We start from the raw sequence: 25535 nt of genomic DNA on the forward strand, positions 1-25535 counted from the left end.
TAATTTTGAAAAAAGTTTAAATTAGATAGAATGGCGAAAAAGTTTCATATTCATAACGATATGATGGATGCAGAAAATTATGAAGTTTATAAAAGTATATTGATATACAGTGTATTCCATTCAAAAATCATAATATGATGTTATTTCCGAAATAAACGGAAGAAACACAATGACATATTACTTTTAAGAAAAAAATATTTAAAGGTATATCAATCTAGGACACATTCAAATTTGATAATTAATTATATTGGGTTATTGAAGTATTGCGTTACTTCAATTAGTATTATTATTCAGAACTTTACTAAAAACACGCTAATATAACAATTTTTAATTTCAACATGTAAAAAGTTTATAACATAGTGTTGTTTTTTTTTGATAAATACAATTGGTGCATCACTTTATTTTGTGGAAGGTATTTGAAATTATCATTTGAACCCAGTATTATGAGAAAAGTGAATTGATCCCATTATCATTCTTCATGAAAACAATCCTGCAGAACAGATTTGATTCAAATTTAAATCGATATGTTTACTGGCTAATGCTTTTGCATTTCACTCTATACATAATACTTGAATTGTTGGTATAGGAGAACCATAGATGCTATGTTGTTTCAATAGTTTTGTCCGTTCAAATGTCATGTGTTTTTTAGCTCCACTTCTCAATAAATATTCATTAGACGGTGACGTCGTGTATACCGATCGTTGAAATATGCTGTACTCTATACAAAGATGCTGATCATTTTTTTCTAAATTTTAAATTCTCGCCTCTTTTCACCTTATAACTATATGTCGTTGAGCGATTTCCGGCCAATTTTTTCTCTACGAATTCAAATTGAACCAAAGCGCTGCCGAAGAAGTCCGAAAAAATTAAAGTCTGGGTCACAAGATCCTCTTTTGGAACTTCTGTTCAAGGGCTCATTCGATTTGGAATGACCTCTAGCCACTTTTTGAAAAATTTCAAGAGTGGTTTGAAAAAATTGCTGTCTTAACTTTCATACTTCACTCAGGTTATTAACAACTTTGACATTTTGTGTCCTATGTGATAGATATTCCTTCAAAATATTGTATGTTGAGCCACGTACACCATACCCATGTAATTTCAATAACATGCCATGATCAACGGTGTCGAATGCCTTAGCTAGGTCTAGAAATATAGCTAAACATTTTTCTGATCTATCCAAGACCCCAATTATTTTTTGTACAAAATTTAGCACCGCTAATGAAACCGAACTGTCTGTCTGTTGGTATTTTTTTTGCACTGAGGTTATTCATGAGTCTACGCACTGTCCGAAGTAGGTTGGCGAGTTTCGGCCCGGAGATTTAAACTTCGAACATGAACCCTGAAATGGTGACCCTGGTGGAAATTGACCCATCACCAACGATGCGTGGGATGGCGGAAACTAGTCCATGGGCATCAACTCCCATGCGGTTTTTGATGGTTTAAAACGTATTGAAAAGGTCAAGAAATTCGAAAGTGGGTGCCCCACGATTTGAACTATATATTATAATGAAAAGTAGGTCCTCTACGACATCAGAAGACGTTCATAACAGTGGTTGGGCGCCGATGAGCCACCTAGGCATTTCCCACAGGTGAAAACCCACTAAGAAAATACCATGATTACTGTATGGTGGTCAGCGGCTCGTGTGATTCACTATAACTTTCTGCAACCGGGCCAAACCATCACAACAGAGTCCTATTGTGCGTCAGCAGCAGCCGACACAGGTCAACAGAAAAGGTCCGATCCTACTCTACGACAACGCCCGTCCTCAGGTTTCACAAATCACCGCCTGAAAACTAAACGAATTGAACGTCTACCGTCAACCGACTACCACCTTTCCAAGCACTTCGATAACTTTCTCACCAGTAGAACCTTCGCTAATCAGGACCAGCACACAATTTTTATGCTGACGGAATTACTCGACATGTGTTACGTTGGCAAAAGTGCACCGATTCAAATGGCGCTCATTTCGAATTAATTGAACAATAATTCACTGAGATATTACAGTTTAAAGTAAACTCATAAAAACAGACAAAACTTTCAAAACGACCTTTCGCTTAATGTAACTTACGCCCAAGAAATACATCTCCAAACTGCTGTTTGTTTTTTAAATGTTTTCCATTCAAAAACCTTGGTTTCGGTTTACAATGAGTGACAAAACAAGGAGCATCGGGATGCCTGAACTCCCACATCGCTTGCCAAATTTTCAACCCATTCTCCAGTCGAAAGTTTTGGAAATCTGACTCTTTCAAGTTATGGCAAATGGGTGCAAACAGGTAGATAAACAGCTGAAATCAATTCGGTGAAACAGGAATAATATCATTCAATTTACATACTGTCAACGTTGGGATCGAAAATAAATAGTAGAAGGGAGAGGTGTGGTAAACTCCTCTTTCAAAATCTTCGTCTGCGCATTCGTCTACTGCGTCCAATATTATCCAGTGCAATGTGTATAGTAATTTGGTTTCCACAGCTCCCAGACTTTGGATATTTCCATCTTTCATTCTGAAAATCAAGAAAATAATGGCATTTTTAGATCAGAAATATTGCGAAATAGTCCTCAACAGAGATTTATTGAAAAACCAAGCTACAGCATCAACCACCAAAAACGGATATCCCTTTCCGGTTTACTACAGCGCTCATTTCAAGCAATGAACTAAATGAAAATAGATGACGAATGTTCCAACGTGATGAACTCTAAGGATTGTCCTTCAAGACTGCACTCGTGATCCAGCTGCCAACCACTAATATATGATCTATGATTACAACTGGATCACAATTGCAACTGAGTGAAGAAAGTATGTCATTGGGGCTTATATTGATTACAAATGAATTGAAAGTTTATCAATGAACTTTCGGTAAATACTATGATTTTAAGAACTCAAAAAAGGGAAGGGAAGGGAAGGGAAGGGAAGGGGAGGGAAGGGAAGGGAAGGGAAGGGAAGGGAAGGGAAGGGAAGGGAAGGGAAGGGAAGGGAAGGGAAGGGAAGGGAAGGGAAGGGAAGGGAAGGGAAGGGAAGGGAAGGGAAGGGAAGGGAAGGGAAGGGAAGGGAAGGGAAGGGAAGGGAAGGGAAGGGAAGGGAAGGGAAGGGAAGGGAAGGGAAGGGAAGGGAAGGGAAGGGAAGGGAAGGGAAGGGAAGGGAAGGAAGGGAAGGGAAGGGAAGGGAAGGGAAGGGAAGGGAAGGGAAGGGAAGGGGGAGGGAAGGGAAGGGAAGGGAAGGGAAGGGAAGGGAAGGGAAGGGAAGGGAAGGGAAGGGAAGGGAAGGGAAGGGAAGGGAAGGGAAGGAAGGGAAGGGAAGGGAAGGGAAGGGAAGGGAAGGGAAGGGAAGGGAAGGGAAGGGAAGGGAAGGGAAGGGAAGGGAAGGGAAGGGAAGGGAAGGGAAGGGAAGGGAAGGGAAGGGAAGGGAAGGGAAGGGAAGGGAAGGGAAGGGAAGGGAAGGGAAGGGAAGGGAAGGGAAGGGAAGGGAAGGGAAGGGAAGGGAAGGGAAGGGAAGGGAAGGGAAGGGAAGGGAAGGGAAGGGAAGGGAAGGGAAGGGAAGGGAAGGGAAGGGAAGGGAAGGGAAGGGAAGGGAAGGGAAGGGAAGGGAAGGGAAGGGAAGGGAAGGGAAGGGAAGGGAAGGGAAGGGAAGGGAAGGGAAGGGAAGGGAAGGGAAGGGAAAATAAGAGAAGAGTACATTTTTATCCTGAATTGATAACACCCTAATTGATTGTGCAGTGATTTCATCTTTTGGCATTGAAGCCCTACGTAGTTGAATCTGTTTTAGATTTTTGTCACTAAGTGATCATCGTACATCTGCAAGTGATCTGTTGTTTTGCCAGAATACATCGATGCTGTTCGACAAGATATATAAACTTGTCGTGAGCGAAAACATTTAGAAGTTAATTATTATCGGTACGATAAAGTAATACTTTATCTTTAGTATACTTTAAAAGTATACTAAAGATAAACCATTTCATTCGAGTTGGAATATGCTCAATTTGACATGTTTTGGCTCTAGTTTTCTCTACAAGAAGAAAAAATAACTGATAAATGAAATACGGTTTCAAACAGATTATGATATATGTATATTTTTATTGTTCAAAGGATGTATACCTGTTGTATAAAATTGATGCTACTGCATGCATTACATGAGGTAAGGAAGCTTGAATCAGTCGCCATCTTGGAATCGATTTTATCGCCTCTGTTAAATCCGGTTTCAACCCTGTTTGTATGTTTTGAACCAATACCTTCTCGAAGGATTTGCAAGCTTCTTTCAATTCCTAAAATCAGTAGTAATTGGATTCGAAGAATTGAATGTTTTTATTAAAAACGTATACTCACATGATGGCCAGTCATCGCATGTTGGCAGAACTGAAATTTCAAAAAATTAGTTAAAAATATATGAAAAGTAGGAGACGTACCATGCATGACGCTTCGTGGAGCTTCCCCAATTTGGGCCTAACAAATGGGCTGGAAAAAAGATAATATTTTATAAACAAAACTCGTAGATGAAAACATATATTAAAAACTGAAAGTGATAGTATAATAGCTCACCCCACTTGTTTCCACAAAAATATCTGAATAGGAATCGGCAAAGCATTGTCAGCTAAGTTTATCTCAGCAGAGTTTCTTCTGTCTGTTTCTGGCATGGCGTTTTTCCGCTCTTCAACTCTGTAATAAACACTTGATATTAATAATAAGATAGTGCGTGTTATTATTAGCCTTTCCATAACACGGAGCTAATGGCCATAACATCAAAAAAAAACTAAAGTGGAAAGTGATTCATTTTTATCAAGGAAAGGTCCGAATATTATTTAATCTATTATAATCCAAAATAATACAGGAGATAACTATTGCAAAGATCATTCAGTAAAATATTTCATTTTAGTAGAAATAGCAAAAGCTATTAAATGAATCTAATTCTCTGATTCAGGAACTTTTTTCCTGAAAAAAAATGAAAATGTAACTAGTATTTTTATTTTTACCAAAAAGGTTGTACCCTTCCACCAAAACGCAATGCGCCTTATAAATGTCTTTTTTTCTGCCATATATTTTCAATCAGCTGGGTTAAACTATGTTATAAAAAAACTCATGAATTTCCTCTGAAATGTTACATAAATGCATACTTTGAATCATATATATCTGGTCTCATCAAGACCGGGGCTGATATATTGAACGCACTGCGCCACTTTACTTGTTTTCGTCAAACATGTCTCCTATTGGTTGTTTGGTTCTCACTAGTCAGTCATGTGTTTATCGCTCACTATTCTATTCTGTTGATAATATTCTTGTAGCCGCCATTAAAAATATTCATGTTATTATTTTTTTTCGAATGAAAAAACCAAAACGAGTGTGTTTGAAGTATAATATATTTGAAAGTACCTAAACGAAAATTGATTCTATATTTTTACTCTGTTCTGTAATTTGGCCATAAATCGTTAGGGTCACTTGAGGTATAAGTTAGTTGTAAATACTAATAACTTCAACTAGAAACTTTTGATTGCGTTGATATGAAATTTTAGAATGTTATATTGAAATACAATGAAGTTCCATGTTCATTCCATTTTCACATTGAGACATCTTTTCATGCAGAGAATGAATAGATAAAACTACATTTTACAGCTGGGTTAAACTATGTTATAAAAAAACTCATGAATTTCCTCTGAAATGTTACATAAATGCATACTTTGAATCATATATATCTGGTCTCATCAAGACCGGGGCTGATATATTGAACGCACTGCGCCACTTTACTTGTTTTCGTCAAACATGTCTCCTATTGGTTGTTTGGTTCTCACTAGTCAGTCATGTGTTTATCGTTCACTATTCTATTCTGTTGATAATTTTCTTGTAGCCGCCATTAAAAATATTCATGTTATTATTTTTTTCGAATGAAAAAACCAAAACGAGTGTATTTGAAGTATAATATATTTGAAAGTACCTAAACGAAAATTGATTCTATATTTTGACTCTGTTCTGTAATTTGGCCATAAATCGTTAGGGTCACTTGAGGTATAAGTTAGTTGTAAATAATAATACCTTCAACTAGAAACTTTTGATTGCGTTGATATGAAATTTTAGAATGTTATTTTGAAATACAATGAAGTTCATGTTCATTCCATCTTCACATTGAGACGTCTTTTCATGCAGAGAATGAATAGATGAAACTAAATTTTACAGTACTTCTCACTCGTCAATCATCTTTGGATAAATTTGAATGGCTACCTGATTCTAACTGATTCTAGTTAATTACCATTTTATATAGGTATGAAGAAAAGAGAAATAGAACTTTTTATGGGAAAGAAAGGTTTTTGGCTTTCTACTACTCCATCTGATACAAAAAAAAGGGATGAGAGAATCTTCCAAAGAAGTAGCTGTTTCAGGAGGACTTTCTTTCAGTTTGTGTCTGAAAGTTACTTCTTTGCATGATCTACATATTCATATATAGAGTTTCAAATTGATTACTTCCTTCCTTTCTTTGGAAGATTCTCTCATCCCTTTTTTTTGTATCAGATGGAGTAGTAGAAACCAAAAACTTTCTTTCCCAAAAAATTAATCACTCCTAAAAATATAACCCCTTCAATTCAGAACTTTTTATGTTCTTTACCACTTTTATTTGTAACTAACGTTACTGCAGTTTCGTCCTATACGGACATTTTCAAACTTATTTAATAAACTTATGTAAAACTTACGTTACTGCAGTTTCGTCCTATATAGACATTTTCAAACTTATTTAATAAACTTATGTAAAACTTATGTAAATGTCCGTATAGGACGAAAATGCAGTAACGTTAGTTACAAATAAAAGTGGTAAAAAACAGAAAGTTTCATTTCTCTTTTCTTCATTATGATTTCCTACCACTTAGTAACGGCTACATCCATCAATTTATTATATAGGTATATTTAATATGCCAAATCCAAAGACCATATGTACGTATGAAGGAAAATGAGTCATTGAGTCAGTTGTGGATTCAAAGAGCTTTCAATGATAATAATAATGAATCGACTTCATTCCAACATCACACATCTTCAGGGCAACTTCGTGGGAGATTTTTGGCAGAGTGAGGCAAGCCGGTATGATCTTTAGATTCGGAAGCAGGTAGGGCATCATTTCACCAAGGCATCCTTTAATGAGAACAACCATTTCAACACAGTTTCCTGCAACTGTCCATTCGACTAAGAAAACGTAATGTAGGTTAATTTGATGAGCCGAAGTGTCCAATATTTTTGTCTGATGCATCAGCTCTTTTTGTGGGCCTCTTGTTGAACGTTGACAGAGTTGTGATCACCTTATTCAGGGTCAAACACTTAACCAAATTCATTGGCCGCTCAGGAAGCTGTCTTATTTTAAGGCTCCCCCATTACCAAGGGATCAAGTAGTAGAAGTGAGTTACAATGGAGGCAGTCTCTCAGTTGATCTGTCAGTCTGGTGTGTTTTCTGGACAAATCTGGAATACTTTCATTTTTGAATTCTTCTAGGTACTGACGTGTTTGTGACTTCAAGCTGATAGAATCACCATTGGGAGTGTCTCATATTTAGTTCATTATTGTGGATTGTTGTTATCACCCCTGAAAGGGAGTTTCTACTCGCTTCTTCATCAAAGGTATTTCAAGTTACTACATTTTCTCGTAGTGAATCATTGTTTTTCTCCTAGATTCTGGAGCAATTGAAGGTTTTGATGTGACAATATTCTTCCTCTGTGTGTCGATTTTCACCCTTAGAGTGCTCTAGTAGATCTTGGCGGATCACTTGCATTGTCTCCTATATTTGCCTAATTTCCCCTACTTCGTCCCAATCGTTGTTTCTCGAATTCCATAAATTCTCAGAAAATAAGAAAAATACCATCTCTACATTAACGATCTTCAAAATCACCAATTTCCTCAAATATATCAGCTGGTAATTTTACTTCATTGTACACCATTTTTATATTGTTCAACAAATAAGGTGGAGATACTTATTATCAGCCCCTCAAGAGGTATCTATCTTCAGAATAAACCTTAATTAAAAATTAAAATGAGGAATATAAAAAATCAAGGCTTTCCACGTCTCCATCTTTATACAAAGATTCATAGAAGTTATTTTCAAATACAAACTGGAAAAAAAACCCTCCCGACACAACTACCTCCAAATAAACATTGAATTACCTACACGAAAGAAAAAGTACTTTCTATATGAATAGTGAATTATACGAATTGTACTCCATACATTTGTACAAACTGAATAACAAAAATTAATTTTCATATAAAATAATCAAAGCAGTTGTAGATAAAGTAGATCAAAAATTTGTAGTTTTGAATGCTAGAGGGGACTGGTCTTGTCAAATTTTTATTATATCTTATATCGACTAATATAAGAACTTTGCATAACCTCTGATACATACATAGTCCTTTTTAATGAAATGAATGTAAGTCCAAAAATGTCTACAATCGGACTGAATAACATTTTCTAATCTTATCAGAATAAAATTATATCAACCTGTGGTCTACTCCTTGCACTCAACAATGAAATGAACCAAAATTGGAAAATACATAAATTTGGAAAGATTTATTTCGGAAATTTTATTCCATGAATGAGACATGACGCACAATTTAATAAAAGTTTTATATTCTCCTTATTGGATAAAATGAGCGTACCTAAAATAAATAAATACTATAATTACCGTTCCACGTGAACATGGAAATTGTTATATATTCAATTGAATAAATTAAAAATTATTTGATAAAATCAAAACAACACTTTCTATACTGAACCTCTCGTCATTTTGATGAAGTGTTGAATCTAGAAATACATACAATCTTCATTTGGTCTAATATTCAACTGTGTAAAGTTTTCAAAAGTTATTTTCCAGCTCTACAGGAACATAGTCAAAAATTGTCAAAAACTTATGAAATATTTTAAATTTATTATTTTCAAAAATTTATGAAAATTTTAATGAATTTTCCAGTGATTAAATGCACTATAATAGGCAAATTATGATACACTCAAGACATTTGCTTAGCAAAATTTAGACAATTGGATTTGGACATATTTTAATCGATTTAATTTGGTAACTTGGGATACAATCCTTGAAAAAAATTAAATTCTGCGAAAACAGAAATACTCACTTACCTAATCATCAAAAAATAAATATAGATCATCAATGATCAGACAGACAGTGATTAGACTATGAGAGTAGAGTCATGATGGTCCCAATAATACTTCTATCTTGCTATTAATTTCAATATATCTTTATAGAAACCAATATGAAAATTTTACCAAACGTTCGCAAGAACAGTTTCACTTACCTAATTTATTTTGAAAATTAAACTGTTATCACAGCATTCTGAATCCACAAAAAAATATAATTGTTTCAATATTTGTATATACGCGGTTGCACATTTTTTGCGTAGAACTGTAGAATTAATATTCTCACGTTATTACATCCACATTTTCCAAGAGTTCCCGGAGTCTGTGGGCGGGATGAAAATGTGTCCTTGTATTGATTGATCCAGTTTGCGCAGATTCCAGGCAGAATAGCTTTCCAGAGGGATTTTCATTCCTATTATTTTCCTTATACCTTTACTCAGCTACCCTTTTATGTATTCGGTTCTCTTGCGAATACATCAGAATAAACATTTCTTTTCATTTCTTCATTATTTGAGATCACAAACGTGAATCCAACGGTTTGATTGTATTTTTATTTCCCAAAAAATCTATAATATGAATGGAGTTTCCTTTTTCTTTTCCTAATGACCATTTTTTAACTAGAAATACTTGCTTATTTACAATTCAATTTCAAAATAGCCGCCAAGAAAACAACTGTTGGATTAGGAAACCAGTCACTTGCAAGGGCAAATATCTGTTAACCGCGTTGCCAGGCATACGATAATTTGTATTTCATGGGATAATTTTTGACTCTAAGAAACATATGACAGTACTTTTCATGTAAGGCATGAATTATCAATCATAGAAAAATGAAATTGAAACCATCAGTTAATTTATATTCTGAAAGTTATATTACTCAGTGAGATCTAGGAAGATTAGGATGAAGATCATGTCAATTTAAATTCAAGAAATTTTTATTCTGTCAAATCTTATTTCAAATAACAGCAGATATCCGAGAATATCCGATTCACGTCCAATTCAGGTCGGTATAACCCTGAATATGAAATAGACATGGCATGTTTGGAATCAATATCATTCTGAAAATTATCCTATGGACATCCATAGAAGTTCAGTTCGATTCACCCTAGAATTTTCCAAGAATTATTATGATTGAAGAAATTTGTTACTAATTAATAAATCTAATGTCAAAACTATATTTTTCAACGAATATAATCTGCAGTGACGTAAATTATAGATCATTTTCACATATGCAATGTTCTCAGAGAAAATTTTTCGGCAGTGCTTGTGTACATCTATAAAAATATATCACAACGTTCTTTCCTATTATTGAGCTTTGGTGATCTGACAATGCTGTCTACTGCTCACTGCTCTGATTGGACTATTTTAAAGTTGTCATATATCATATATTTATACCAAGGAGGGTAACCGATTTTTCATTTCCGTCAAATTCTTGGTTTTGGGCTTAGTGAATAGCTAGTTTGGAAACGATTTATCATATTTTATATTTCATTTCAAGTTTCAAATTCAACTTATAATTGTAAGTACAATGTCTATATAGTGGGTGTCTATATTTTGGTGTCTACTGCGCAATTTCAGTAAACTTAATTTTTTATGCCCATGAATTCTTTTGTCTGTAGAGGCCATTAAGAACGTGGATATTACTAACACTTCTTGTTTTATCTTCCAGCACAATGGCAGACGAAAACAGAATCAGAAGTTTCAAAAACAAAGGAAAGGACACTGAGGTTAGTTTTCTAAAAAATTTAGACAAGGAACATAGGATTATTTGTCACTGAAATCCAGACCAAATTCTTTTGTGATCTCAAACAACTTACTATGGAACTCATATATATTTATTTCACGTTTCAAGGGAAAAAATAAAAAAAAAAACATGATTATTTAATAGTTTTCCAATGATGACAAGCATGGTTTATCTGAGGACTGGTCAACAAGGTCCATGTCATTAAATGTATCTACTTAACTCTACTTCACCAGGCAAAAGCTTTTCGCGAGATTCGTCATTACTGCATCGTCATAAAAGAGTTTTTTTTTAAGATATAATGAATTGAATAATAAAAAGTAGTCAAGATACATTGTGCATGTTTGCTTTAGGAATATACATAATCAATCTAAGCTACATGTTTCTTAATTATAGTAATTTAATTTTTCATCTAGGAAATGAGGAGGAGACGTATTGGCCAAAGTGTAGAGCTACGAAAAGCTCGAAAAGAGGACCAGCTGCTCAAACGTAGGAACATATCAACTGCAGAAGAACCAACTTCCCCGCTTCAAGAGAGCAACTCCACCTCACCTGTTACCATGAGTACTGAGGAAATCATGTATGGTATGTATTGAAAATGGATTCGATTACAATAAACCAAGTTTTCTTACTTGCCAATCTTCGCTCAAAACCATAAAGAATTTGAGTGTAAGAACTATTGAATCTCGATTAAAAATATAATTTGGGTACATTTTTATTTCTCATTGGTGTAGTATGTTGCACCAGTAGTATATTTCTTCAATTCATTTTTATATATACAAACAATAAATAAGGTGACTTCATTTGTCTCAAAAAATATTTGTTCATCAATTTCTGTTTTTTTCCCTTCAAAGTGGTCCCCCTCGGATGTAATACACTTGCGCCAGAATTTTTTCCAAAACCCTTGAAGCAGTTCTGATACACACTTTTTAGTATATCCTTGAGCCCTCTCAGCAATTCAGTTTGTATCTCCACAATTGTTGCAAAACGCCTTCCTTTTATGATTCTCATCAAACTTGGGAACAGGAAACAGTCGCAGTGGGTCAAATCTGGTGAATACGGTGGCTGCGTGCAGGATTTCGGTGTTGTTTTTGACCAAAAGATTATGAACAATCAATGAGTAGTGAGCAGGTTTAAAAGTAAAATGTTTTCCGCAATACCATAATAAATGAATTTTTTTTTTGAAAAATGATTCACTATATTTTTTGAACAGACCTTGTATTTAACTAGGTCTGCAATTAGTAGTAAGAATAGTACTTGAGCTAGTACACTAACTTGGGGAACAGTTGCTTCTAGCCTCACATTTTCAGAACGATTCAGGGGAGACCAGTCTAGTTCATAGTAAGTTTTTTGAATAAATTGACTTCCATCCAACAGATGGTCAGGTAAACCATTTCTCCTCTGTGCTGCTAATTCCTCCCAGTCATAACTTTTTGAACCTTCGAAAGGGACACAGGAATCTTAAGAGAGCCCTTTGGGTGTTCATCCATTGTCAGTTCCATTGAGGCTTTTGTCATAAAAGTCAAATGTTCCCGTTTTACTAGATTTTCCTGTCCTAAAACGATTTTGTTTTTTAGGATGTAGATTAAATTTAATAATGAATGACCTGCGACTAACAGTACTCAAAATTCTTTGTGAAAAGAGATATATCCAATCCTGGCTTGATAGTTTCCAATTCACGATTTCTCTTTCCTCTTATAATTTATCGGAATGATTTTTACCGACTTCATAATGCACTACTCTCTGTTTCCAGAGAACAGATCATTACATGTACAGAAAGACTAGTTGGTTCTTTTGCCAAACTCTCTCACAATGATGGTGGGAATTTCCTAGGGGTCTGCTGACATTACTTTTCCCAGTGAAATTGAAGTTCTAAACTTGAAAATGGATTCTATTACCTTATTTGGAGCTATATAAAAAAGTTGTTGAAAATATTTGTGATTTCTTCAGAATTGTTATATATATTTTTTTCGTTATCTTTTCATATATTTTTATTTCTGAGTGTATATATATAATTTTCTGTGATATTACTTTTATTTTTGAAAGCTGTTTTACTGAAGTATTGTTTTTAAAATTCTTTGACTAAATATGATGATTTTTTTTTCAGTATATCATGTTTTCAATATGTATATCATGAGTATATCATCAGTATATCATGAGTTCAATATCAAAAGGTAAACTTGAAACCTCTGGTATAGAATAAATCCTCAACACGCACTTTTTCCAAACACCAGAACCAACCAACCAAGTGACTCTGGTTTTAGGGAATAGTGTTTGTTTTGGATGAGTTCAGCATGTTGTTTTTAAAGAATATATAGATCTTCCAACACTAGAGTTTGAAATCATCTGTCACACAGTTTGTTTTACCAATATCATTTTTATGATTGTTATTAATAAAAGAACTCGTAAATGTATTGCCAATGTTTGGCTAACTCTCTTGTTGATTCGTCAAATTAACATCATTATTATTTTGTTTTCAGGAATGATGAATGGAGATGAGACTGTTCAGTTCCGGGCAACTCTTGCTTGTAGAAAGATTTTGAGTAGAGAACGAAACCCTCCAATCGATCATATGATTAGGTTAGGAGTTGTTCCAAAATGTGTCGAATTTTTGGGAAAAACTCACAAGTAAGTTCACCTTGATTAACCTCCTATGTTTTATGTGTCGAAAGTCCTGAAATAATTATATTTCTGTTTGCAAAGTGTTTTTTTTTTACTTTTCTAGGTTGATACAGTACAAATGTCATAAATGAGTTGAACTACACATATGTTGCTTTCTTCCTTCCTTTGGATGATTCTCACATTTTTTGGACTTTTTCATCAATAGGATTTTGTCTTCATAATGTGACCACAATTATAAAACTCCACAAGTCATTCAAAATTGACATGAACACTGTCCTAACCTCAATTTTCAATGGTTTCTCTAGTTCTGAATTTTGCCTTAAGAAAGTAAGCTCAAAATTGAATCGTCAACTAAAATCGTCACTAAATGCAATAATATTTGGTCATGAGTAGTCGGGGAAAAGACAATCCAAATTTTGGTTTTTGTATCCCAAGTAGATACAATTTTATTCTTTTTTTTCAAGTCCACCCCTTCAATTCGAAGCCTGCTGGGCCCTAACTAATATTGCTTCCGGTACATCGGAACAAACTGCTGCTGTCGTCCAGGAAGGAGCTGTGCCTAAACTTCAGTTGCTTCTTGCTTCTCCCAGAAATGATGTTGCAGAACAAGCGGTTTGGGCCTTGGGAAATATTGCAGGTGACGGTCCAGCCACCAGAGATTTGGTATTGAATTGCGGAGTGTTGCCTGATTTACTAAATTTAATCAAGCCCAACACATCTCTGTCCTTGCTCAGGAATACTGTTTGGGCCATTTCAAATTTATGTAGAAACAAGGTTGGTAAAATATAGGTAGTGATTCATTTATTTCTGAAAATATATAAGGGTTGTTCTTGTGTGTTCCTTGCTATGAAAACATTTTTGGCTGAATTGTAATTATCACTTATATTTCTTTTTATTTTGTGAAATATGTCAACACGTTATCTAGCAGCTTTTGACAAGCTAACATTGTGATAGAACACTGGAAAATTAGTTTTTCATAGTATATTTTCCATGGTTGTGACGACTAAGTCATAGCTGAGACTTTAATGTTAATAATACAACTGAAAGGTAAAGCCGGAACCTCTGGCATTGAATAAATCCAAAATAAGCACTTTTAGCATCCGCTTCACCAACCTAGTTGGCGTCTCCAGAGTTTTCTTGGTCTCTCTCAAGAGTTTTCTTGGTCTCGATCAAGAGTTTTGATGAAGAGATTCGATAAAAGGTACATAACCTAGAATGTCCAAATTAATATAATGGATTTTGTTGTACTATAAAAAATGTTGAAAAAAATTAATTTGAACACCAAACATAATGAAATGCTTTACTTTATATTCAAGATAGGCTTTTTGGTTCAACATGAGATAGGTCTTTCCTTTCAACTTTCTTTTTTTCTGTTTGTATATGAAATATGTGGATACAAGTTCTTCAACATTGTATAATAATTGAAGAGCATGCAAACTATTGCTGTTATTTCTTTTTTTTTAAGGATCTTTTGAAGTTGAACTTGTTTTAGATTCCAATTTTGGAAATAATAATACTAACCAGTTAACTAGTTTAGTGATCCAATAATTTCTCTGAAGAAAGGTTTCTTAAAAAAGCAGTTTTCTCTTTCTGACATTTTGAATTCAATTAAATTATTCTTCAGGCTTCGAAAAGTTGTTTCTTCTTGTTAATTTAAAAACCATCGGACATATTAGATACATAATAAAAGATGAAAACATTGCAACAACCAAATTTTCTTGTTGTTTTGTGTTGGTGTTGTCCTGGAAATATTGGTAGTTGCAATGTTTTTTTTATATTATGTATCTAATATGACTGATGGTTTGTAAAATAGTTATATTATTAACACGAAGAAACAACTTTTCGAGGTCAGAAGAATTTAATTAAATTTGAAAATTTGACAAGAATTTTTTTTTTTTTTTTTGCAAAAAAGTAGATTTTGTTACCCAACTAACCTTTATTCAGAATAATAATAATGTTTCAATGCATTGGCAACTATAGTAGAAACACAAAAATAAATCAAAGCAAGATGAATACATCAATTTTGGATTTTTTTAAATTAAAATTCAAAAAATTGGGATGTCTCTGGGAGTTTCCAAACTGCCTCAAAAAAAAAAAGGTAATCAGTTTTCAACGACATTATTCAAACTTTAAATTCCTCATGAATACAAAGTCTACGTGAAATACTTTTGTAGACCTATTACTAAAAAAAAATAAAGGCACCTCCAATTCGTTTTTCTTTATGTTATTTATTGAATAAATCATTAAATCAAACCGTGTCTGCTGAAGACGGTAAAGAGGAAAGATACGTACTAGAAAATAAATATTTTGAAATAAAATCTCAAAGTCCAATTTTTTTTCTAATATTGTAAAATAAGCTATTTTTAAAGCAATTTTGTCACATGGGTAAAAGGACTTCGGTCGATAGCCAGTTAGGTTAGGTTAAACAAAATTATAATTTTGCCCAATAAACTACAATTATTATTATTATACATCTCTCCCAACTTCCTACACTGTAGGTTCTAATAATAATAATAATATGCTTTATTATCATAAGACATAATCTTGTAGACAAAACTTGGGTAGTAAATACTTAAAAATGCAATACATACCAAATGAAATTAAAATAAAAATGGTGCATGGGTACAAAGTATGTTAAAATGGAGGACATAAAAGATATGTATATATAAAAGAGTAAAAGTCAAGTTTATACAAGAGTAGACATAAAAAGTAACAACTTAGGAGCTCCTTAATAAATAAAGATACTGTTTGGTGAATGCCATCCGAAAAACAACTTTCCCAGCTAATACTGTGCAGGATATTGAATTATATCTGACACACTTATACAAGATACCTCATAGAGAATAGTCTCGTAGATGTTTCTCGTTCATCCAGCAGCAGGACCATGCTGAAATTATTCGATTGCTTCCTACATGGTCTTGCTGTTGGATCAACGAAAAACATCTGCAAGACTAACCTCTGTAAGGTATATTTCATAAGTGTCAGTCGGATATAATTCATTGTCCAGCGTGGTATTAGCCAGAGAAGTAATTGTTTTCCGGCAGGCTTTTTTCAGACCCTACTGTGTAGATAGTTGGGAGAGATGAATAATTCGATATTTTATTTAGAAATATTCATTTTTCAGTGAATCATTGAATGTTGAAACATATTCTGAATTTTGATATTACCATTTCCATTCGAAATTCATTTTTCAGATGAACCAATAAAAATATTCTTTATGAAACTCATGAATTTTTTTCAAGTTCTAAAAAAATATCTGATTGTAAACAAACAAAAATTTTATGAAAATAACTGCAGCTGAATGCTTGGTGAAAATATTTTGAAATAGAATACAAAAGTGATACAATAGACGGAAAAGGTGGAGCGTTAAAAACAAAATGAAAACTTGTCCAAATTTTTGACAAGAATTTTCATTAAAAATGATGAATTTCGGGAGGTACATTTTTATAATATTCTTGACAAAATATTGCATGAAGGTCTCGAATTTATTGGGGATATGGCGCTTAAAAACATGTTTCATTCAAATAAGTAGAGCAAGTTTCAAAAAATTTGCAAATTTTGAAGTAGAAAGCAGAAATTTGATGGAGGGGTATAAAATTGAAAACAACAAATTTTTCCCGAGGCATTTTCTGAAATTTACAGAGGTGACCCAAAATTTTGGAATTTCTTTTGAAAATTTTACATTTGACGTGTAGAGAATAGCACATGACAACTAAGTGAGACTGACATTCATTTATTTTTCAAGTAAAAAATAACGTCAAAGTAAAGTTTCAAAAAATATCTGCTGATGAAAAAATCTCACATAGTGCATACCTTGGTGTTATCATAGTATCAGTGAATAATACAACAATGATTTTCTAATCAATTATAGGAAAGAAATTAACACTCGAAAGAGAACTGTCATTATAGTTTAGGGTTTTCAGAAACTCTTCTGTGTATCGTCAAATCAGTTGGTTTTTCTTACTGTCTAATAAGTTGAATGAGAATTCATTTCTATTTTCTTTTACCGAATAAAAATTTTGCTAGTAAGAAATTCATATATGTATTATTCTATTACTTTTCAAGAATCCGTCGCCAGACTTCAACCTTGTCAAGCCTGCTCTTGCAGTATTAGCTCAACTCCTGTACAGTGCAGACAGCGACGTTCAGGCCGACACATGCTGGGCTTTGAGCTACCTCACAGACGGTCCCAACGAAAAAATCCAAGCTGTTCTCGACACTGGTCTAGTGCACAGGCTAGTCGAATTGTTGAACAGTTCGGAAAGCTCCGTACTGACCCCTGCGTTGAGGGCTGTTGGTAATATTGTTACTGGAAGTGACCAGCAGACCGACTTGGTCATTCAGGCGGGAGCCTTGAACTACATGGGTGGTTTGTTGAAGCATACTAGGTTGAACATTGTGAAGGAGGCAGCATGGACCGTTTCAAATATTACTGCTGGTGAGTATGTCGAAGTTATATATCAGCTCATTCTTATAATAACAGTTTGGCTGAAAAGTTCATAGGCTAACATAGAAGAAACAACTAGACTCCGCCTTCGTGGACGGAGTCTACTTCGAACTATACCACTTTTACCAACGTAAACTTGCATATTTTTCCCAATGTAAAACAAGTCGATTTATTCTGCCAGCATAAGAATTCGAACGGTGATATGTGAACCAGCCACAGACAACCATACAGTAACCATGGACTTTTATGGTGAATTTTCGTTTTTTGGGAAATTCCTGGGTGGCTCATCAATGTCCATCCAGTGTCATTAGCGTCTCCTGTTGTTGTAAATGATCAAAAAAGGGATTGTTTTGGTTGGGCAGAAGCAAAGGAGAAAAGACATCAAAAACCGCATGTCAACTGACGCCCAGTTCTTCCGCCATCCCATGCACCATTTGTAATGGGTCAGTCTCCACCATTGTCCTCATGCCCTAGATTTCTGTAGGTCGACCATTTTGCGGCTCATCTTCAAGGCTAAAATCTCCTGAACGAAATTGCGCAAACCAACATCGAACAGAGTGATCATTAATAGTATCATTGCCAAATGCCTGTTTCATTTTTATTTATTTATTTATTTATTCAACGGGTAACCCCCAATTTTTATACAATATATTAACCTTAGAAAGTTAACTATTCTAGTATCTATATATCTAAAAAATCAACCTATATAGAGAAAATTAAAATGAAATTGTGATAAAAAAAATAGTCTTATAAATCTATACCAAGTAGAGTATATTTAAGAGTGCTCTGAGAGATGTGAAAAAAGTCAATATTGGTCCCATTGGCATTTAATAGAATTCTGGACAAAGGAGAATGTTTTCTATTATTACACCTATGAAAGTCGAGACTGAAAGTTTGGTTGTTACATATCCTTCTCGGAGGAACATGCAGATTGACTTTACAGAGAAGAGTTAAGCAATTAATTTCGTTGTTCAACAATTTATGTAGGAATATTATATCTGCATGTGTCCGTCTTGTACTGAGTTTGAGCAATCCAATAGTAGAGCGAATTTCAAAGAGCGAATGACTTCTAGCTGGCATGTTCATTTCGTAGGCAACATATCTAAGAAATTTATTCTGAACTTTCTCAATATCATAACTGTAGTTGAAGTAAGTTGGAGACCAGATACAAGTGCAATACTCAATCACTGATATAACCAATGCAAAGTACAGTATTTTAATAGAAAAAATGTTGGTAAAATCTTTAGTTGATCTACATATGAATCCTAACATTTTCATCACTTTGTTAGAAATGTGTTCATACTGTAAATGAAAGTCCATCTTGTCATCCATCATAACACTCAGATCTCGTATAGAATTTCTTCCCTGCAATACTATAACCAGCTGACTTTAAAAAAGAAATACTTTTATATTTTGCCACATTGGCATCCATATAATTCATCTTACACCAATCTAAAAAAGATTTAAGGTTCATTTGAATTTTCGAACAATCCTGCAATGAATCTATTGCTCTAAAACATTTTAGATCGTCTGCAAACATCAGTGTTTCACAGTGAGTAATTTTTTCTTTGATATTATTTACAAAAATACTGAAGAGAAAAGGTCCCAAGTGACTCCCTTGAGGTACTCCTGAGGTAACAGATATCTCGTGAGAGATAAATCCTTTAATTTTCACAAACTGTGATCTATCACAAAGATAACTTGAGAACCAGTCCAACGAAATCCCAAAAAAGCGAATTGCCTTTAATTTTTCACAAAATTCACGATGTCAAATGCTTTTGAAAAATCGGTGTAAATTACGTCCACTTGTTGTTTATTTTCCACAGCATTCAAAATATACTGGGTGTACAACAGTAGATTAGTGTTGGTAGATTTACCTTCACTAAATCCGTGCTGTTCGTCGATAATCACTTATTTTAAAGGAATCTTTATATTATCACAAACGATGTGACTTAAAAATTGGCGTATTTTGGCAGAGCGTTGGTTCTATTTTAATTTCTAGAGAAAAACTAGTTGAAAATTGCCTAACGACATTATATAGCAATGAACTGAAAAGAAGCAAAGAATTGAAATTTAAAAAAAAGTCAACGTCATCAACAGCATGTATAGAGTACAAAATTCTGTATCGATCAGTATATGTTACGACACTGTGAAATAAATATTTATTGAGATATGGAGCTACAAAAACACATGACATTAAAACTGACTATACTCTTAAAACCACCAATTTTGTCAACATGTGTAATTAATATATTATTTCGATTAGATTTTTGTTTTCATTTGTTCAATTTCAGGAAACAGCGAACAAATCCAAAAAGTCCTTGATGCAGGCATCATGGCCCCTCTTCTGCATGTTCTTCAAACTGGCGATTTCAAGAGCCAAAAAGAGGCTGCATGGGCCGTTACAAACTACACTAGTGGCGGAACTATAGCTCAGCTAGCCAAACTAGTAGAAATGGGAGCTCTCAAACCGATGTGCAACCTTTTGAATTCCAAAGATTATAAGACTGTCGCTGTTGTACTGGATGGACTTACCAATATATTGAATGTGAGTATATACATTGAATGTTAAAAAAGTTTTGTTATTCATTTTTTTATTTGAAACGCTTGTATAATGTTTGTGAGAAGTTAATTTTTGAATACATTTCAATACTGAATCTGAATCTCTGCTCTAGGCTGCCAATAAAATGGGAGAAGTGGAGAAGGTGGCCATCATGATTGAGGAATGCGGAGGACTGGATGGAATTGAATCTCTGCAAACTCATGACAATGAAAAAATTTATGAAAAGGCTCTCAACATCATCGAAAATTTCTTCTCTGACGTAAGTAATATGAAACAATCATTATATTTTTACATTTCATATATGTCTGCCTATAACTTGCACTATAACAATGTAAAAGGTATTATTAGACATATCCGAAGAAGTTAGTGTATAGTGAAACACTTGTTTGCAGTTTTGTAAACTGGTCACATGAAAATTTCAGAATAGTCCAGACATTTATACTAGATGCACTGAAAAGTTTGTAGGCTAACAAATCCATATGATTTTCAGTTAACCCTAACCTTTAAAAGGCACATGTACAAATTTCACAGCTGCCAGACTATTAGTTTGTGGGATGAAACATTTTGAGTTTTGTTGATAAAGCATTGCTTTTTGGCGAAAAGAAAATACTGGTGAAGCGAAGGTTTGACTTGATAAACATAGTTCGGACTTTGTACCAGGATAGCTCAAGATAGCTGAAGCTCTAAAAGTATCAAAAAACGTATTGGAAATATCGTGCATGAATATTTGGGTATGTGAAAGCTCTGTTCAAAGTGAATGCCAGGCTACCTCACAATCGACCAAAAACAACAATGAAATAATAATTCTGAACAGTGTTTGAAGCTGTTCTACTATAAAAAACCCGAATTTATTCTCGATATGTGACAATGGATGTAGCATGGCTCTATTATTCCGCCCCAGAATCAAAAAGATCATCATCTGAGTGGACTGCAGTGGTGAACCGAATCCATAACGTTCAAAGACACAACAGTCGGCTGGCAAGCTTATGGAATCAGTATTTTGAGATGCACACGCATGGTGTAATATTCACTTACTATCTTGAGAAGGCAAAAATCGTAGGACCTTTTGAAGAACGAAATCGCAAAAAACGGTCCCATTTGAAAAAAAGAAAGTGTTGTTTCTCATCAAGACAATGCAGCTTGTCACAAATCAGTGATAACGATGGTAAAATTGCATTAGTTGGGCTTCAAATTGTTCCCACATCCACTATATTCTCCAGATCTAGCCCCCAGGGACATTTCCTGTTCTCTGGGCTTTCTTAAATTATTCATCAATATACAGGGTACCGAGTAGAAGCATATCATAAATCTCAGAGAAATATTTGTGATTACCAAATTCACCACACTACATGTGTTTTGTACATATCCAAGCTTAACACTAAATGTCTTTATAGATATGCTGAAAATATAATTCCCTAGTTGTACTCATCTTTCTAAGTTATGATATTAACGAACATTTTGAAAAAGCAGATACCTTTCTAAATAGCCCTGTGGTTCATATAAAATGACAAACTCTTTCTAAATCGAGAAACATTTTATGCGGCATTCGTTTCTAATAATTAAGTTAGAGATCCTATCTTCCAACTATCATATATCAGATTATATTCTGTCAAATTACTTTTGTAGAAAAGTTGGACCACATGGAAATTTTACTTTAGTGCTCCACCCTAGAAGCAGCAGATGCTGAGGGGCCCCGGTCGATGTCTTTCATCTTGAAACGCTGTGTTAACAAGAAACCTGAAACATAACCAAAGTTTTCAATATTTGATATCTCACCTACACACTGATGAAGGTATGTCCATCTTAAACCAGCGCTCAGCTTGCACTATTGAGTTGAATCAACAGCCCCATAAAGGGGCAATTGGTACTTGCTGCAGGATCAGTGTGAACCATATATTATAATGTGAAAAGGGGAAGTGTCACTGCAAACTATTTTTCCACTTAACCTAAATCTTTCATCACATTTTTTTGTAATCTCCATTTTACAAAGGTTTAATGGATTTTGGCAGAAATGTTATCAGTAAATTATCTTCGGACTGTATTTGAACATTCCAAAACGATAATACATTACTTGAAAAAGCTGGATGAATTTGTATATTCAAACGGGAACGTAATTTAACAACATATCCTAACAGAGTTGAAAGATTTGTCGTTAAAGAAGTGTGTTAGAGCTCCATGGTTGTAAATAAGTGAGTTCAGTTCTTTGTTTTGTTCATTTCTTTTTGACTTCTCCTGAACAGCTCAAGTTGAAAAGGGCTTTGATGAAGGCCCCGAACAGAGTCCAAAATAACCAAAATAATAATCAAGAGTTACAAAATAATACCCAACAGTTTCAAAATACCATACAATTTCAAAATAATACCCAAATGATGAGGATAACAACAGTTGCAAATTCGTCAGTCACTGATGTTCCTGTTCAAAATTTCAATTTAATGCAACAAGTAACGATTGAAATCAAGATGAGTTGGGGAAATAACGTAGGGCCCTGTGGAAGTGTCTTCAGACAATGAAAAAGAAACGGAATGACATCGTGACTAGTATAAGGGCTGAACATGGAGAATCACCACTGATTGGAGGAAACCTACTGGTTTGTGTGTCCCTTGACTTATATATGAGTTATGAGAAGTGATATGGGTTATGAGCAATTTTGAATTCAATTGAAACTAATTGAAGCATGAATGATGAAGTTTTGTCATTACAAAATTGTACTGTGATTTTGCTATTGAATATTTGTCACGAGAAATTGCCCATAACCTTCTGAGAATTTGATGCCAACTGTAACATGGGAAGCAAAGGAAGGCAATATTTCAGCTATATAATGTTAAAAACATTCCGTTATATGTTATACACTTTTCATTCTAGTTTCATTTTGAAAATACATTATTAACTTTGCTTGTCTTATTCAGTCAAACATCTTATATTTAAATCAACTACTTTAGCTTGTGTAAGCAAATTAGGAATTGTAAACTCATGTTGCACAATAAATCCATTTTTTTACTAAATATTGCTTTAATGATTACCTTCTATCTCCTGCTCCTTTGCCTCCTATCCAAGCCTCTTATCCATCTTTTTCTCATTGACCACCTTAAAAAAGAATCCACATTCAATTTGAATGTTTTTCCCAATTCTTTATCTACTGTGTGAAAACAATAAACTTTCTACACAACAAAACCAAAAACACAATATTTTGTTGGCGGTAGGGAATTAACTATTTCCATGTCTTGATGATTTGTCCCAAATGCTAATAAAAATCCTTCAATTTATCCATGACAACTACCTAGATATTCACTTGTTTCTTTCAAACAACAAATTTATAGACTATAAAAATTTTACTTGAATTTCAATTTATAATCCTCGAGTCTGTGTCATCATCATTATTCACCATAATCAATTTAGTTTTACTCAAGTTGACCCTTTAGATTTTCATTGGAATGTTTACAAAACTTCAATACTTGTTTGGCTATAAGATAGCTTCCTCAAGCATTTTCATATGAAATAAATAGCTTTCTCAAGCGTTTTTGTAGAAGACATTTGAGAAAACTATCATTTAAAAATCTGTTTAAAATCTGTTTTTCCGTTAACCAGCTGTTGCACCCCTACGAACGACAACCCTCAGAACTCGAAACTTGTGCGAACTGAGGATTAACGAGGTCTTACCTTTTAACGTGTGATTCCTAACGAAACACGTGTTGCGACTTTGTAAACTTCCAGTAAAAATCTCATGATAAAGTTTTACTTGAGTATGTTATGAATTTTCATCAATTACAATTCCATCACATACAATTTAGTTTTCGCGGACTGGATTTAGTTTATTGTCCTAAGAAAACAAGTTCCTGTTGCCAAACTTGTTTGAGCCATGTTGTGAAATAGTATAAAAGTAGTAGCTAAAATCTTATCTATATGAGATAGAATGTCAAATAAATTATTACAGAACAAATGGGTACTATACAAATTGAATTTTCTTTAAAAATATGTTATATTATAGAGAGATGCTTTAAGTAAATCCTACTATTCATAAAATGAATGGTCATTGTAAAATTCATCGAAATCTTAATAGGCTCTAATAATTGAAATATCCCTTAATTTTTTCCTGAAAATAATTAAGGAATAACTTTCTTCAGGCGCATAGACATCATTATTCCATTCTACAGGAACTTCTACACATTTGTTGAAATTCTGCGAAAATCACACAATTTGTTCCAATTTCTTGACTCTTAGGATTGAAATCATGGCAAATAAATTGATCGGTTTTTAAATCCTTAAGACAATGACAAATATTAAAATTGAGACAAAAACTTGAGAGAAGGAGACAAACAAAATCGTAAATAATTAATGTTTAAGGTCTCATAGGTGTTTTTGAAAAATTTATGTTAATAAGAAAACAATAAATTTAATGAAATGAGTATACAAAATTTTCTTGCAGTATTGAAAATTTGTTATCTTCACTTATTGAGAAAACCTGTCATTATTTAGTTATAACAAGTTTTATTGTTACTCATCATTGTACAAAATGACATCCATACAGAGCCAATATTTTGTTTTCATTGATATAATTGTCATATTTTTCAGGCTGGAATGGATGACAACATGCCTACTCCTTCATCAGCAGATGGACAGATCCAGTTTGCAGCTCCAACGCAAGTGCCTAACGGAGGATTTTCATTTTAAGTTGATTTTTCTTTCTTTGTGTCATTCTGGCATTCCAACATATAATAACCTTGATTAGTGAGAACAGAATATCAATCTAGTTTTTAAATATTTTCTACTTTTATATTTATCAAAGTTCGTATTGTATTTAGCCATAATTTGTAACTTGAGTTGTAGAGTAGCAGCTTCGATTTGTATCATTAGTTTTGTTGTTTTTTCCAATTATTACTATTTGTGTATATTCTCTGAATCACGTCTCAACTGAATGCCACTTATTCTCTCAGAAAAATGTTCTTGAACTATTTCATGGGCATTCTGGTAATAAACTATTTTTGTAATTTCAGTGTTTTTCTATTATCTTTATAAGTATGATTTTGAATTCTGATATTTGCAACAGATATTTTTATTACATC

At 33.8% G+C, this 25535-nt stretch overlaps 2 protein-coding genes across 3 annotated transcripts in view; one reads left to right on the forward strand and one right to left on the reverse strand.

The window, feature by feature from the left end:
* Window positions 1-9428, reverse strand: part of unc80 (unc80, NALCN channel complex subunit) — a 72858-nt gene extending 63430 nt beyond the window's left edge. Inside the window, 7 exon segments of the mRNA XM_074177303.1 lie at window positions 2070-2286; window positions 2335-2503; window positions 4092-4258; window positions 4320-4349; window positions 4400-4448; window positions 4533-4649; window positions 9264-9428. Of these exon segments, the coding sequence (XP_074033404.1) occupies window positions 2070-2286; window positions 2335-2503; window positions 4092-4258; window positions 4320-4349; window positions 4400-4448; window positions 4533-4627 (727 nt within the window). The 5' untranslated portion in view covers window positions 4628-4649; window positions 9264-9428.
* Window positions 9429-10462: 1034 nt separating this feature from the next.
* Window positions 10463-25460, forward strand: Pen (karyopherin subunit alpha). 2 transcript variants are annotated; one of them, XR_012465891.1, is made up of 10 exons: window positions 10463-10621; window positions 10772-10829; window positions 11260-11428; window positions 13324-13471; window positions 13930-14239; window positions 17531-17903; window positions 20207-20460; window positions 20588-20734; window positions 22716-23062; window positions 25045-25460. XR_012465891.1 is itself a non-coding variant. In XM_023166931.2 (9 exons), exons 2-9 carry the CDS (start codon window positions 10776-10778, stop codon window positions 25141-25143), a joined length of 1554 nt encoding a protein of 517 aa, XP_023022699.1. In that variant the 5' UTR covers window positions 10463-10621; window positions 10772-10775; the 3' UTR covers window positions 25144-25460. The 2 variants fall into 2 exon arrangements, 1 of the variants encoding a protein (XP_023022699.1); XM_023166931.2 differs by lacking the exon at window positions 22716-23062.
* The last annotated feature ends 75 nt before the right edge of the window (window positions 25461-25535 follow it).

Source organism: Leptinotarsa decemlineata, unplaced genomic scaffold, assembly GCF_025532065.1.
Source record: "Leptinotarsa decemlineata unplaced genomic scaffold, Ldec_3_MD MMD2_tig00002974_RagTag_RagTag, whole genome shotgun sequence".
NCBI lineage: Eukaryota > Metazoa > Arthropoda > Insecta > Coleoptera > Chrysomelidae > Leptinotarsa > Leptinotarsa decemlineata.

Bases quoted from the DNA above. Each gene is read 5' to 3' on its own strand.
- Pen (XM_023166931.2), top strand. From the start codon at position 10,776: ATGGCAGACGAAAACAGAATCAGAAGTTTCAAAAACAAAGGAAAGGAC. The intron at 14,240-17,530 runs GTTGGTAAAATA...TTACTTTTCAAG, and splicing joins CAAATTTATGTAGAAACAAG to AATCCGTCGCCAGACTTCAA. The intron at 17,904-20,206 runs GTGAGTATGTCG...GTTCAATTTCAG, and splicing joins CGTTTCAAATATTACTGCTG to GAAACAGCGAACAAATCCAA.